This window comes from Syzygium oleosum, unplaced genomic scaffold, assembly GCF_021117445.2.
Source record: "Syzygium oleosum isolate NSW1041296 unplaced genomic scaffold, Sole_v2.1 Sole_v2.08, whole genome shotgun sequence".
NCBI lineage: Eukaryota > Viridiplantae > Streptophyta > Magnoliopsida > Myrtales > Myrtaceae > Syzygium > Syzygium oleosum.
The window spans coordinates 6,134,229-6,148,755 of record NW_026607492.1 but is presented as its reverse complement, the minus strand read 5'-3'; the positions used below and the strand labels follow the sequence as shown (position 1 = coordinate 6,148,755).

Here is a 14,527-nt window from a genome sequence, read left to right as displayed (position 1 = left end):
TTTTAACCTATTGCACTTTTCTAATTCAGTTCTAAACATATTCACGTTTTACCAATTTAGTTCTAAACATTTTCATGTTTTGCCAATTGAGTTAATATTATCAATTTTGGTCGAAAACTGCTGACGTGGATGATGACCGTCCTACATAGCATGGCCGGTGCTGACGTTGACAATTTTTAATATTTTTCGAATTTTTTTATTAATTTCTTCCTTTTTTTTTCGTTTTCTTTTCCTCCCTTCTTATTCCTCCAACCAATCATCGGGCTTGGGCAATGGCCGGCAATTGGCCAAAGGAAAAAACCTCGCCCTAGCGAGGGTCGCCCATGCCGTAGGCTAGCGAGGGTCGCCCAAGGCCGGCAAGGCCACCCTCATTGGCCTTCAGCAAGGGCGACCCTTGCCGGTGGTTATCTTTGGCTAATTGCCGGCCATCGCCTAGGCCCAGAGATCGGTTGGAGGAAGAAGAAGGGAGGAAAAAAAGAAAAATGAAAGAAAAGAAAAGAATAAATAAATCGAAACAATGTAAAAATATTATTAAAAATTATCCATTTCAGCATCAATCATGTCACGTAGGTCGGCCAGCGTACACGTCAGCGGTTTCCAGCCAAAATTGGCTGGATGGACTCAATTAGCAAAACGTGAAAATGTTTAAGACTGAATTGGCAAAACATGAAAATGTTTCGGACTGAATTGGCAAAAGTGCAATAAGTTTAAGACTTTTTGGACAATTTTCTCAAAGGTAGAGACAAGAGTAAAGAAATCTGAGCAAGAGTAATGGTTCCCTCGTAAGAATCCAACTTTTAAAATTCCTTTAGTTACCTTATTTCTTCCATTTAAAATTCGAATTTTGTAAAAGAAAAAAAAAGCTCTTTTAAAAGTAGTCAAATAAAGTTATATTTATAATATCAACGCATAGACCGTTCTCGCGACATGCAAAAGCAAGCATGCTCACAACTAGTGAAGGGCCACTCGCTAACAAGGCCTTAGAAAACTTTTTCATCTCTCTAATTCTCTCTAGATAGAAAGTGAAGAACATCAGGAGAAGCACGGTCATGGCGTGGTCCACCTTAAAACCTACTTATCTTAGTTTATTAAGACATTGACAGTGGAATCGCCACGTTAACAGCCTCTTCCCACCTTATTTACTGATAAAAAGCGTCGTAGACAGTAATTTTTCTTCTTTCTTTTTCAAATGATTGTCTTTTTTAGGGCACGAGGAGTTGGGATACTGTCTCCGAGGATTGACCTAGGTCCTATCATGATTTTCAGTACTATCACGCGGAAACCTCTGCATGCTCGTGAAAAGGAGTTGATTAAACGCAACCCAACCCGTCCTTAACCTTAATGGCTGCTCGGCCTACATGATTCTTCGAATTCAGCATTATGTATTTACAGACAGTTACAGAACAAACCCATTACTTTGGACACTGTACTCAACACCAACAGTTATTCCTGTGGTTCTACTTCGTGACGATTACAACGGCCCATACTTCTTGGCCACTATAGCTAATGGCTTCCAAGATTGGCGGCTCGATGATCTGATGATTGTGTTGGTCTTACAACTGCGTTCTTCTTCACGGCTGCTCTCGAGATTGTCGACTCCACGACTTGGATAATTGTGTTGTCTAAACCATTGCAAATTGCTTTAGACTTGACTCTCTTGTCAGACTAAATCGAGTCTCATTCACTGATACTCATGTCTCGTGACTTAGTAATTTTCCTTTAGATTTGTTGTCGATAAAGGCTAATTATCTCATTGATCATCCATTTCGCCTACCAAGAACTTCCAACAGTCAGCAAATTTTGTCTCTACGGCCTCTTCCTCGGTCTTTCTCAGTCTGAGTTAAAATTTGAGGATTTCGAGCATCTTTTTGGTGTCAACAAAAACAATAGCCACTAATATGCAACAAGGCATTTTGTTGCTCCATAATTGGACCAACCTACCATGCCATAGGGTAAAAGAAAGAAATGCTTGTTGTAGATGCTAGACATTTAACTACATATTTTCTGTTCAATCATACGCGGGGACACTTAGATTTTGCATGAATTAAAGAATGTCTACTCATTTTATTTTTTTGTTTATTTAGACTTAGATTTCGCCTGAGTTAAATAATTCAGGATAGACCACCTATTCCTACTAATCTTGTTTTTGTTTATTTAGCTATGCCATATAGACACTGGCTGGTTTTCCGTCATATATAAACTAGACAACAAAATGTTGCCCTAAAAAACACATCAACGCATAAACATGTGAGGTAGGAATATACCTTGTTATTTCTTTATTTCATATATTGAAATCAAATCAATTAGAGCATCGCTGTATTGGTGAACACGTCCACATTCATCGTTTGAAAGATGCTTCTCTCTATTGACATTCCACTAAACAAATAATTTGTTGACCAATTGGAAATGGCAAAAGTACACCACAATTGCCATAACTTGTGTACGGCGATCACTTTGATGCCATAACTTTTTTTCGGATTACTTTGGTGCCAAGTCGGAGCAAAAGAGATCACTTTAGTGCCAATTTGGCCGGAAATCCGACGTGGCATTTTTTATTAATTTTTTACGCCGACGTGGCTCGCCGGAGGCTGAGTCAGCGTGTACAGTCAGCATTTTTAATTTTAAATAATTTTTTTTAGTGTGTAAAGTCAGCATTTTTAATTTTAAATATTTTTTTTCCTTTTTTTTTTCTTCTTTCCTTTTTCTTTTCTTTTCTTTTTTTTCTTTTCTCCCCTCGCCGGCCGGTTGCCGGTGGCCGGCCGGCCACCGGCGAAGCCCGGGAAGGGCTGGGCGAGGGCGGCCTTGCCCATGGCCGGCGAGGGGCGGCCGACCTCGCCGGCGACAGGCGAGGCCAACCCAGGCGAGGCTACCCTCGCCCGACGCTGGCGAGGGTCGCCTCGCCGGAAGCCGGCGAGGGCGACCCTCACCGGCGTCGGGCGAAGGAAGCCCTCGCCTAGGCGGGCGAGGGTCGCCCTCGCCGGATCCGGCGAGGGCGACCCTCGCCGGCGTCGGGCAAGGGTCGCCCACGCCCGACTCAGGCGAGGGCGACCCTCGCCCGCCCGGGCGAGGTCGCCCACGCTCGACTCGGCGACCCTCACCGCGTCGGGCGAGGGTCGCCCACGCCCGACTCGGGCGTGGGCGACCTCGCCCGCCCAGCGAGGGCTTCCCTCGCCCGACGCCGGCGAGGGTCGCCCTCGCCGGATCTGGCGCGTCGGGCGACCCTCGCCGGCGTCGGGCGAGGGTCGCCCACGCCCGTCTCGGGCGATCGCCCGATGCGGGCGAGGGCAGCCTCGCTTGGGCCGGCCTCGCTGTCGCCGGCGAGGGCCGACCGCCCTCGCCGGCCATGGGCAAGGCCGCCTCGCCCAGCCCTTCCCGGGCTTCGCCGGTGGCCGGCCGGCCATCGGCAACCGGCCGGCGAGGGGAGAAAAGAAAAAAAAGAAAAGAAAAGAAAAAGGAAAGAAGAAAAAAAAAGGAAAAAAAAATATTTAAAATTAAAAATGCTGACTGTATACGCTAAAAAAAATTATTTAAAATTAAAAATGCTGACTGTACACGCTGACTCAGCCTCCGGCGAGCCACGTCGGTGTAAAAAATTAATAAAAAATGCCACGTCGGATTTCCGGCCAAATTGGCACTAAAGTGATCTCTTTTGCTCCGACTTGGCACCAAAGTGATCCGAAAAAAGGTTATGGCACCAAAGTGATCGCCGTACACAAGTTATAGCACTTGTAGTGTACTTTTGCCAATTGGAAATAGAATTGTTGGGTTCATTGAGGGTTTTCTCTATTATCTCGACCGTGACTATAAATGGGATAATTATTGCAAGCACTCTTAAAGGAAGAAAAACAACTTCATGAGAGTATCGAGAGAGAGTATTTTGTGCAATAATGATAGCTTAACGTGTTGTCGCTCTATAAACTAATTTCTCTGATTATATTATCGATTACTTCCCTCAATTTTGCATTAAATAAAAGCAGCGATTTGCATGGGAAAATGGCCTGAAAGTTATGTGATTATGACAACCTTCTTTTTTCTAATCTCTGTCTAGGTATCTAGATTTTATAAGAAAATTCTCTTGGTCTTGTCCAAATTGGACTACCTTGTGTTTCCCCGGACAGAGTACAAATTTGACTAGTTGAAATCATGCGACCAAAACAAAAATCCAGAGTTTTAAAATCTATTTTGGTTGTCTCCATACAGCGGCGGTGTAGAGGAAGCCAAACCTCGACGCGCACTATGTCGCGACCTTCCCGGATGTGAACCACCAGAGGAAGGCTAACGGACTTACTAAACGAGAACGAAGGTTTCTCTCACGAGGCAATCGTTCAAGTTTAGTGCAGACTCTCCCAAGCCCATCCAACCGCAACTTGGTACTCAATCCATCATGTAATTAATCTTACATTTTGGAGTCGCCACTAATCGGTTATGGGTCGATTAGACACTCGAGTAAAATATAGGAGTGTATTTTACTTGTACGAACAAGAGGTTCAAAGGATTCGGGGACTCGGTACCTTTTCTCTTTATTTCAAAAAAATGTTTTTACGGATCAAAGAATTATGTCTAGATAATATTAAGGGTTTGACCTTAGAGTCTAAAGGTCCAAACGCCCTAATATATCTTGGTTAATGCAAAAAAAATACATAACTAGATAAGCTAAGGTTTTATTGACTAAATGACATGTAGTTAAAATCATGTATTGACAATCCACAAATTTAAACCGATCTCATCATCACTTTGGTTTGAGCTAACCGCAAGAAATTGATAGTGAACCGTGGATAGCAACCGAAGGTATGCAACAATAATGAACAGCAACGAACGGCAACAAACAATAGCGGACAGCAAAAGTGAACAGCAGCAAATAGCGGCAACAGTGGTGCAACAGCAACTGCGAATGATGAACGGCAACGATGAACAGCAAACAATGACGAGGAGTAGCAACGCAACAAACGACAACGAACAACGACGATGAGTAGCAGCAACAATAATGGCGAACAGTGGCAGCGAGGATGCTGCGGTAGCGAACAGCGACAAACGACAACGAACGGTGACGACACGGCGGCGAACAACGGTAGACAACGGCCGAGCAGCGGCGACGAGCAACGGTGAGCAGCGACGAGCAGCAGCGACGCAGCAGTAAACAGAAGCGATGCAGCAGCGACGCAGCAGCAAACAGTAGTGACACAGGATCGAGAATAGCAAGAGCGACGCAACTAGGCTCACTAGAACAAAGGAATTTGCTGCAAATTATAGAGAAGAAGGATGTGGTGGAACTATAGCCACAGAAAAAAAACTCCCTTGTTTCTCTTGTATTTTTGAACTCTCTGTATTTTGAGCTCCACTTCATGTTCTGCAATGGCTCAACCAGCTCCCTTTTTATAGTAAAAGACCTCCAGTTTTCATTGGAAAGTCTGAACCCGTGATCCTATGATTGTGGGGATTGCCGAATTTTAGACTTTATTTGTTGCCGTGAATTAGTGCCCCAAATCTCGCCTCTCCTCGAAATCTTTAGGTTGCCTTTTCCGCCCCCACTCACATTGCCTTGAAAGTGTCCACATTCACTTGTCATTATTTATGATTTCACAACCAGCATTATCTCCTTGATTTTCTCTTCGCTCAATCTTTCCATTCGGCTTTTCTTGAGTGTTAATTCTTTCCATATTGCTGGACAAATCCCATTGATTCCTATCACGATTCCAGAATGTGTCTTGCCAAAAAGAATTTCATGAAATTTGGAGGTGCTCACGAAAGAATGGGGATTTGGTATATTCTTATCACTTCAAGCTCCCAATCTTTCCATGACCAATTATTTGACTGAGCTGTCCAATTCCCACCGTTAGAAAACAACTCCCCTTGTTATGCTAAAGACAATTTGTGTGATATGGCGGGGATGAGCTTTCCAATGTGGGAGATCTTTTCCAAAGTTGAGAGTATTTCATGGAAATTTCTTCTCTTCAACTCTTTATTTTCCTTTTTCATTCATCCCCTCAGTAGAAACCGAATCTCTTAATGGTCAAATATATGTGCATGAATGGACTCTTCGTGCGCAATTATCGGTGGCCAAACTTGAGCAAGGTCCAACTTGAACATAATATGAAAATGCAATAATATTTTTGTTTAGAAGTCAGGATCAACTCCTAATTTTTTATGCAATAAATGAGTAAATGGGAAAATTAAAATTTAGGTGCCAACAGCTGCCCCTCTTTAAAGGAGAGCTCGCAGAGGTTTCCTTTAAAGATAGATGACACCTAAATTTAAATCATGCAAATGCAATTCAACAAATTTTTTTTTTGGGACCTCAAAGAATCTAATCCCATGTTCAAAATGCAATGATATGCAATAAAGAATGCAATGTAAATGCTAATGATGAAACTGTGCAATGCAATGATCTTTTTGTCGAGAATGGATTTCAAGGAATCCGATCTCATTTTCATATGCAATGTAAAGTTGATGCTAATTAAGATAGATAGTATACGTACCTATTGCCACTTACCTAGAGATCCGAAAAAGCATACTTGGGTACAAAACAATTCTTGGGAGTCTTGACAAATATCTTGAATTCTTGAATTCTTTCAGACATTTGAAAAGTCTTTCAACAATGTGATGAGAATGATGTCAATGCAAAGATGGAATATGTACCTGTTGCTGCTTACTTGGATGGTTCTCAAAACTGTCGAAGGTTAAGAAACTCGAACACTTAGATGGTCATAGGGGTCTAGCAAGATCTTTGACAACGAGCTCCTGGATGGTCCTCAAGGCTCTGCAAAGTCTTGGAGAGAAGTACTTGGATAGTCCTCGAGGCTTCGGAAGATCAAGTATTCGGATGGTCCTCGGGTACCTTGGGGTCCTTGCCCAAGGATTCATTGAATTTGCCTGATGGGTTCTCTCGCCAACAGGGATCAGATTTCTCAGATTGCTTGGAAGTGTACCTGGAACTCACCTCAAGTCGGATAGATGGACATCTGGAACTCATTCCAGATTGTCTAGAAGGATATCTGGAACTCACCTTAGATAGTCTGGAAAAGTTTTGAAGTATCCAGAACTCGCCTCGGATTTTTGAAGGATACTTGGAACTCACTTCAGGTTGTCGAGAAGGATACCCGAAACTCACCTCAGGTTGTCAAGAAGGATACCTGGAACTCACCTCGGGTAGGATAGACAGACATCTAAAACTCACTTCAGATAGTTTGGAAAAGTTTTTGAAGTATCTGGAACTCGCATCAGATTTTTTAAGAGACACTTGGAACCCTCCTCATGTATAGACATTCGGAACTCACCTCATAATGTCTGAAAAGATACCTGGAACTCACCTCAGGTATTTAAGTAGACACTTGGGACTTACCTCAGGTTGTTAAGAAGGATGCCTGGAACTCGCCTCAGGTAATCATAGATAGACATATGGAACTCATTTCCGATAGTCTAAAATAGTTTTGAAATATCCAGAACTCACCTTGGATACTTGAAGTGTACCTAAAACTCACCTCAGGTAGTATGGGTTGTCTTGATAACATATACCTGGAATCCTCATCAGGTATTGAAAATTGCTTAAATGATTCCGAAGTACTCACCGGATAGCTCTGGTCTCTCTGTTGGATATTGTTAGAGAAAATATATACATGAGACAAACATAGTTTATCTATGAACACATATCTCTAGAAAGACTCATTAAACTCATCAGTTGGGAATTATGCATAACAATTTCACCGTGTTTGCATCACCGAATTTCCATAGAAAGAGTCATCATCAAGATGATATATATTCACAACGTGAATTTGCTCAAAATGCCAAACGAGAGATTTTCAATCTGAAAGGACTTTTGACTCACACTTACTTAGAAGGCTGTTTTGTCCCGACCATTGATACGGGAAAAAGAATAATCGCTCGATCTTACCATCGTCATGTCGACAAAGGGTCCGAGTTTTCTCGCAAGTGGTACGACCCTACCAATCTGAGGGGTTTTTTGATAGGACCATAATGTAGGCTTGGTCAATGATTTAACAAAAGGATAAGTCAATTCATGGCTTTGGAAGAATTTTTCTTCAATCATCATCTTCGCTGGGTTTACAAGTCAAGAACCCTGCAAATGAGATAGAAATAATCTTGCTTGCACTTCCACGAGTGAAACTTTTAACATTTGAGACCCCTGCGTAAATTTAAATGTCCTAATCTGAAGAGACTTTAAAGGGACATAATGTAAGCTCAGTTAAGGGTTGAGAAACGAAAGGATTTGTTAGGCACAAAGATTTTCATAAAAAGGGGTTCGAAATTGGTGATCATCGTGGCATTATTACCAATCTTCTCTTTCACCTGGGATTGTCTGCTTTATTGACCACGAGAGTCCAACACTAATCTTCACGAAATCACCATCTTTTCATGACGATGATTTTTGCAAACTTGACCTTCGGCCACATCTTTTCACCCCCTTCATCTTCAACAATTTTTTCTTTCACTCCTATTTTCTTTTCTTTTCTTTTTTCTCTCTCTTTTTTCTTCTTCTTCTTCTTCTTTAACTCTTTCCGACGCATTTCTTGCGGTGCTCCAAAGGACCCAACCAAATGTGCCATCAACAATTAAGTTCTTTTTGAATTCTCAGCGTCTTTATCTCCGGTCGATGCTCCGAATCATGTTGTCTCAATGTAGTAACTCATTTGCCTTGCCTTAGTGTGGGGGATGATCACCAATCGCGTTTGAGAAATGAATTTACAAACTCAATTGGGTTACGCAAGGGACAAAAGTGTGTATGGTAGAGGAGGAAATGCTCTTCATCACTTTAAGGCACTTAAATTCACATTTGAGTTCATTTGTATTTATGACACTCGGAGATTGATGCAAGTGAAGGCAAGAAAGTTCTATTCATTTTTCACCTTGTAATGTCACCCTTACCTCCAGTCTGCCCCAATGTGGAGTGGTTCTTGATAAGGCTATTTTGAAAGAATTTCTTCTATCGTTTAGGCTCAAGTGGGCTAAACAATGGTTACATGTACTATTTATGGTATAGAAACAAAATGCCCCTCGTCATTTCAATCCGTGTACCTTTCGCAAGAAAACTCTTTTACCTTGAGAACATGAAATTTTTCTTTGCTCACCCCTTAGTGTAAAAGGCACTGTGTAGAGGATAAGGTTTGCCTGTCATCATCCTGACACTCCTCATGTACCATTCTCAGCATCACACATCATTCATTGAATCGTTTGACAATACAAATTTCAGAGAAAATTGGTGATTGTTATGCATAAATCTCCAACTACTCATTAGTTCCTTGCCTTGCAAAAGTAAAATATGTATGACTATACAAACATGAGATATGGTTTGACAAGAGAATGACCGTTTTCATTCATGGGTAGTACTTCTTTACAGCATCAGAATTTACAGGATTCATGAATTCCTATCCATCCATTTCTGCTAATATCAAAGCGCCGCCTGGAAGTACTTTCTTCACAACATACGGTCCACTGTAATTTGGACCGAACTTGCCATAAGGGTGAGGGATGACTGATAGTATCTTGCGTAGTATCAAATCATTGACTTCGAAGTGCCTTGGGCGAATCTTCCGATTAAAGGACTTGGCTACCCGTTGCTGATAACGTTGACCATGACATACAGCTCTCAGCCATTTTTCATCAATCATGTTGAGTTGGTTATACCTCTGTTGCACCCATTCGGCCTCCATCAACTTGGCCTGAGATAATACTCTTAACGAAGGGACCTTCACTTCCACAGGCAAGATTGCTTCCACACCATACACTAGAGAAAAAGGTGTTGCCCCGGTAGACGTTCGAATCGAAGTTCTGTACACCATCAGTGCGTAAGGGAGTCTCTCATGCCAATTGTGGTAATTATCAGCTGCCTTTGCTAAAATCTTCTTAATGTTCTTATTTGCAACCTCAACAGCACCATTCATCTTGGGGCGATAAGGAGATGAGTTCAGGTGGCGAATCTGGAACTCCTTAAAGAGATCATTAACCAGCCCATTATTCAAATTTGATCCGTTATCAGTGATGATTGCCTCTGGCACGCCATAACAGGCGATAATATCTCGACGCATAAACTTCACGACGTTCCTTGTAGTTACAGTTGCATAGGAAGCTGCCTCTATCCACTTGGTGAAGTAATCAATAGCCACAATGATGAAACGGTGGCCGTTTGTGGATTAATCGGGCCAATCACATAGATGCCCCACATTGAAAAGGGCCACGGTTTAGACAATTGATGTAACTCATTCGGAGGGACGTTTATCTTGTCCCCGTGGATCTGGCAACGTCGAACATGTTGGATGCAATCACTTTCAAGAGTCAACCAAAAGTATCTTAATCTCATAATTTTTTTAGCAAGCATATGACTGTTCATGTGAGGACCGCATACTCCTTCGTGTATTTCTTCTTCCATCAGCTGAGTGGCTTCTTTAGCATTCACGCATCTTAGCAATACTGAATCAAAGGATCGCTTGTATAGTGTGTCTCCGTTGACAAAAAATTTGGAAGCAAGTTTCATAACATGTTTCCTGTCGGCTGGGTTGCTACCTTAGGGGAACTCTTGGCTTTGAATATAAATCATTATGTCATGATACCACGGTTTTTCTCAAACTCTTTTGCTACCATCATGCAATGGGCTGGTCTCGAAAGAATTTCAATCTTGAGGGGCTTGACTTCTAAACTGTTCGTGGCTTGGAGCATAGATGACAGTGTCGCAAGTGCATCTGCAAATTGATTATGAGACCTTGACAGGTACTCAAAGGATATTTTGTCAAACTCTTTAACGAGATCCTCCAAGTACTCGTGGTAAGGGACCAATTTAGCATCTCGAGTTCTCCAATTTCCAACGGTTTGGAGGATAATAAGTGCAGAATTGCCGAAAACTTTAGGTTTATTGACTTTCATCTCAATGGCCCCCTGAAGGCCCAGAATACAAGCCTCATATTCTGCTATATTGTTGGTGTAAGGGAATACTAATTTTGTAGCCACATGATAATGTTGTCCGTTGGGAGATATCAGAATTGCCCTAGTTCCAGATCCGGATAAATTGACTGCACCATCGAAAAACATGGTCCATGACTCCTCTTCCATTGTCAAAATGCGATCGTTAGGGAGATCCTATTCGTCTTCATTTCGAGTCTTTGTGGAATTATCTGCCAATAAATCAGCGATTGCCTGCCCTTTTACTGACTTCTGCGATACACTTTGCACATCGAATTCTGAAATCAAGATTTGCCATTTTGCCAACTTTCCCATTAGAGCTGGTTGTTCTAGCAAGTACTTGATGGGATCATTTTCGGTGACCAGGCATATCTGATAGTGTAAGGTGTATTGCCGTAGTCTGTGTAAGACCCACAATAAGGCAGCACACGTCTTCTCAACATTTGAATTGTTCATTTCTGTCACAGAAAATTTCTTACTCAGGTAGTAAATAGCACGTTCTTTCCCATCTGTAAGCCCTTTTTGAGCCAGCATTCCTTCTAGCGACTCCTTATTAATTGTGAGGTAAAGAAGGAGAGGTTGCCCTGGTGTTGGGGGAATTAGCACCGGTGGGCTCATCAAGTAATGCTTCAACTCTTCAAATGTTTTTTGACACTCATCGTCCCATTTGACTTAGGCATTCTTCCGAAGGAGCTTGAAGAAGGGCTTTGCCGTTTCTGAGAGTTGGGAGATGAATCGAGCTATATAGTTCAACCTTCCCAAAAGGCTCTAGACTTCTTTTATCGTTGTCGGTGGGCGTAAATCACATATCGCCTTTACTTTCGACGGGTCAACTTCGATGCTCCTACTACTGACGATGAAACCCAACAGTTTATCAGAAGTTGCCCCAAACACGCATTTTGTTGGATCGAGGCGTAACTTCAATTCACGAAGTCGCATGACTAACTTCCTCAAGGTTTTGACATGATCCTTTCCTCGGCGGGTTTTGGCAATCATGTCGTCAACATACACTTCGATCTCCTTATGCATCATATCATGGAAAAGTGCTACCATGGCCCTTTGGTAAATTGCCCCAGTGTTTTTTAGGCAAAAAGGCATGACTTTATAGCAAAAAGTTTCCCATAGGGTAATAAATGCCGTTTTTTCCTTATCTCTTTCATTCATCCTGATCTGATTATATTTGGAGAACCCATCTATGAAAGAAAAGAGTTCAAACCCGGTCGTGCTATCCACCAGAATGTCAATGTGAGGCAACAAAAAATCATCTTTTGGACTGGCTTTGTTCAAGTCCCTATAGTCAACACAAACTCGAATGTGGCCATCTTTTTTCACCACCGACACTATGTTTGCTACCCACTCGGGATATTGTGAGACTTCAATGAAATTCACATCAAGGAGTTTCATGACCTCGTCCTCTATTTACTTGGAGAATTCTGGTTTTGTTCTTCGTATCTTTTACTTCTTGAGAGGCATATCCGAATTGGTTGGAAGACAATGTTCAACAATGGATGGGTCTAGACCTAGCGTATCGGCATAGGTCCATGCAAAGACATCTTGATATTCTTTTAGCAATTGGGTCAAGCGCTCAACCTCATGTTTAGTTAGGTTTGCCCCAATTTTGACCTCCTTGACATCTTCAGTGTCATTACAGTTTAGGGTGACAGTTTGCTCGACAATAAGTGGCTTCGAGTTTTCATGCTGCTCCCAATTACTTTGAATATCACCATGTTCACCATCGCTAGAGTTCAAGACTTCATAGGTTTACATAGGGTCATGCCTGAAACACAAAGTAGATAATCAAAAAGACAAACAGGATAAACTATGTGCATGCTTGAATTTCATTTTATTTTTTTTTCGAAAATTTTCAGAAGAAACATGAAGAAGCCCATGCTTCAGAATTGATTCCTTGCCGTGTTCTTTTAGTAGGTAGGATTTCATCACAGGGCTAGTTTGGTGCACTTCATCACGCCCTCAAAACATGAAAACTTTCATGAATTTTATTGAAAGAAAAACGAATTACAATCAAGAGAAATCCTGGAAAGGAATTCCTAACATGCGATTCTAAAAAGCAATAAAAGCTACTACATAGAGGAGACTGCATAAAATTAAAGTTCCCCTACACTGGGGAAACTAGGTCATCAACTTGTGCTTCATTAATGGCAAACACGAACTCCTCTTTGAACAAGTCAATGATTCCTTCGAGTGTGTCCTCTTTCTCAGGCGCTCGCTCTGTGGAGACAACGATATCTTAGATGCCAAAGTTCGGTTGTTCTAGGGCATAGATCGAATCCTCTTCCTCATGCATCATCTTTGCAGGCCCAGGGAATGTGGATCTTATGTGGAGTAAGGTAAGACTAGCTCTTCCTCTTCCTCCTCTTCCTCTTTCTCTTTGAGACCGTCCGCCCCTAACGCAATAGCCTAACCTAGTCGTATACGATTTTCGCTTAGCTTCAATGGGTTGGTGGATGCCTTAATCGTGCCTTCCTAATCCACCGCCTGGGGTAAAGCCACTTCTTGCCATAATTTTGCCTACCATGACTGCTGGCTTTGACACTTTTGGGGTTGGTATAGTAGTACCTTGGGCCACATGAATGGTTGACACTAGTTCAAAGGCTTGATAACTGGACTCAACCTTGCAATCTGGCTCTACATATGGGATGACTGTCTCGCGGTAGAATCTAAAATCATCTTCTCCGTGGACCGTGATGAGTTTTCCATCGATCGCGAACTTTACCCTCTGATGGAGGCTTAAGGGCATAGCTCTTGCTGCATGTATCCAAGGGTGTCCCAGCAAGAAGTTGAATGCTGTAGGGATATCCATAACTTGGAAAACCGCATTGAATAGTGCTGGTCCAATTTGCAAATCCAAGTCAACCTTCCCGACCGTTTCTTTCCTGGTTCCATCAAATGCATGGATAGAAGTCTTGGCTACACAGATCTTTTCCAAATTGTACTTAAGGCGCTTCGGAGTTGCCAAGGGGCAGATGTTAAGGCTAATCCGTTGTCAAAGAGTACGCGGGCCACCAGGGTGTTTCAGCACTTGATCGATATATAGAGAGCTTTACCGTGTCCTCGTCCCTCGGCTGGGAATTCCTCATCTGAGAACGCGATTTAGTCCTTCAACAAAATGGACCCCACAAATTCTTCTAGCTTGTCTTGTTCGATTGATTCTGGGACATGTACTTCGCTCAGGACTTTCATGAGGGACTTTTGGTGCTTATCCGACGTTTGAAGTAATTCCAACAGAGATATTTAGGCAGGCATCTTCCGAAGTTGATCCACCACATTATACTCGCTCGCCTTAATTACAGCCAAGAACTCTTTTGCTTCCTCATCACTAACCGGCTTGATAGGTTGAGAGTTGGCCCAAGCATATATACACCCGGATCGAGTAACCACATCTATCTCTGCGTCATAGCACCATGGGACCGCCTTATCATCTGTATACGCGTAAGGTTGCGTAACATCAAGGATTAGTTCTTCATCATCAGATGGTGGCATGTCGATGATTAACCAATCTTCCAGTGGCGGTAGATCATGGGTTATAGGGTCGGCCTCATTAGTCTCGATGTCTAGATCAACGACTTCATACTCTAAATCAATGACGATGGGAGTAATT

General features: G+C 42.4%; 1 protein-coding gene across 1 annotated transcript; it reads right to left on the bottom strand.

Moving 5' to 3' along the window:
* Positions 1-9,380: 9,380 nt before the first annotated feature.
* LOC115686025 (uncharacterized) lies at positions 9,381-11,058 on the bottom strand. The gene is made up of 2 exons (XM_030611210.1): positions 10,563-11,058; positions 9,381-10,087 (listed from the first exon to the last, which is right to left on the bottom strand). Exons 1-2 carry the CDS (start codon positions 11,056-11,058, stop codon positions 9,381-9,383), a joined length of 1,203 nt encoding a protein of 400 aa, XP_030467070.1.
* Between the last annotated feature and the right edge of the window lie 3,469 nt (positions 11,059-14,527).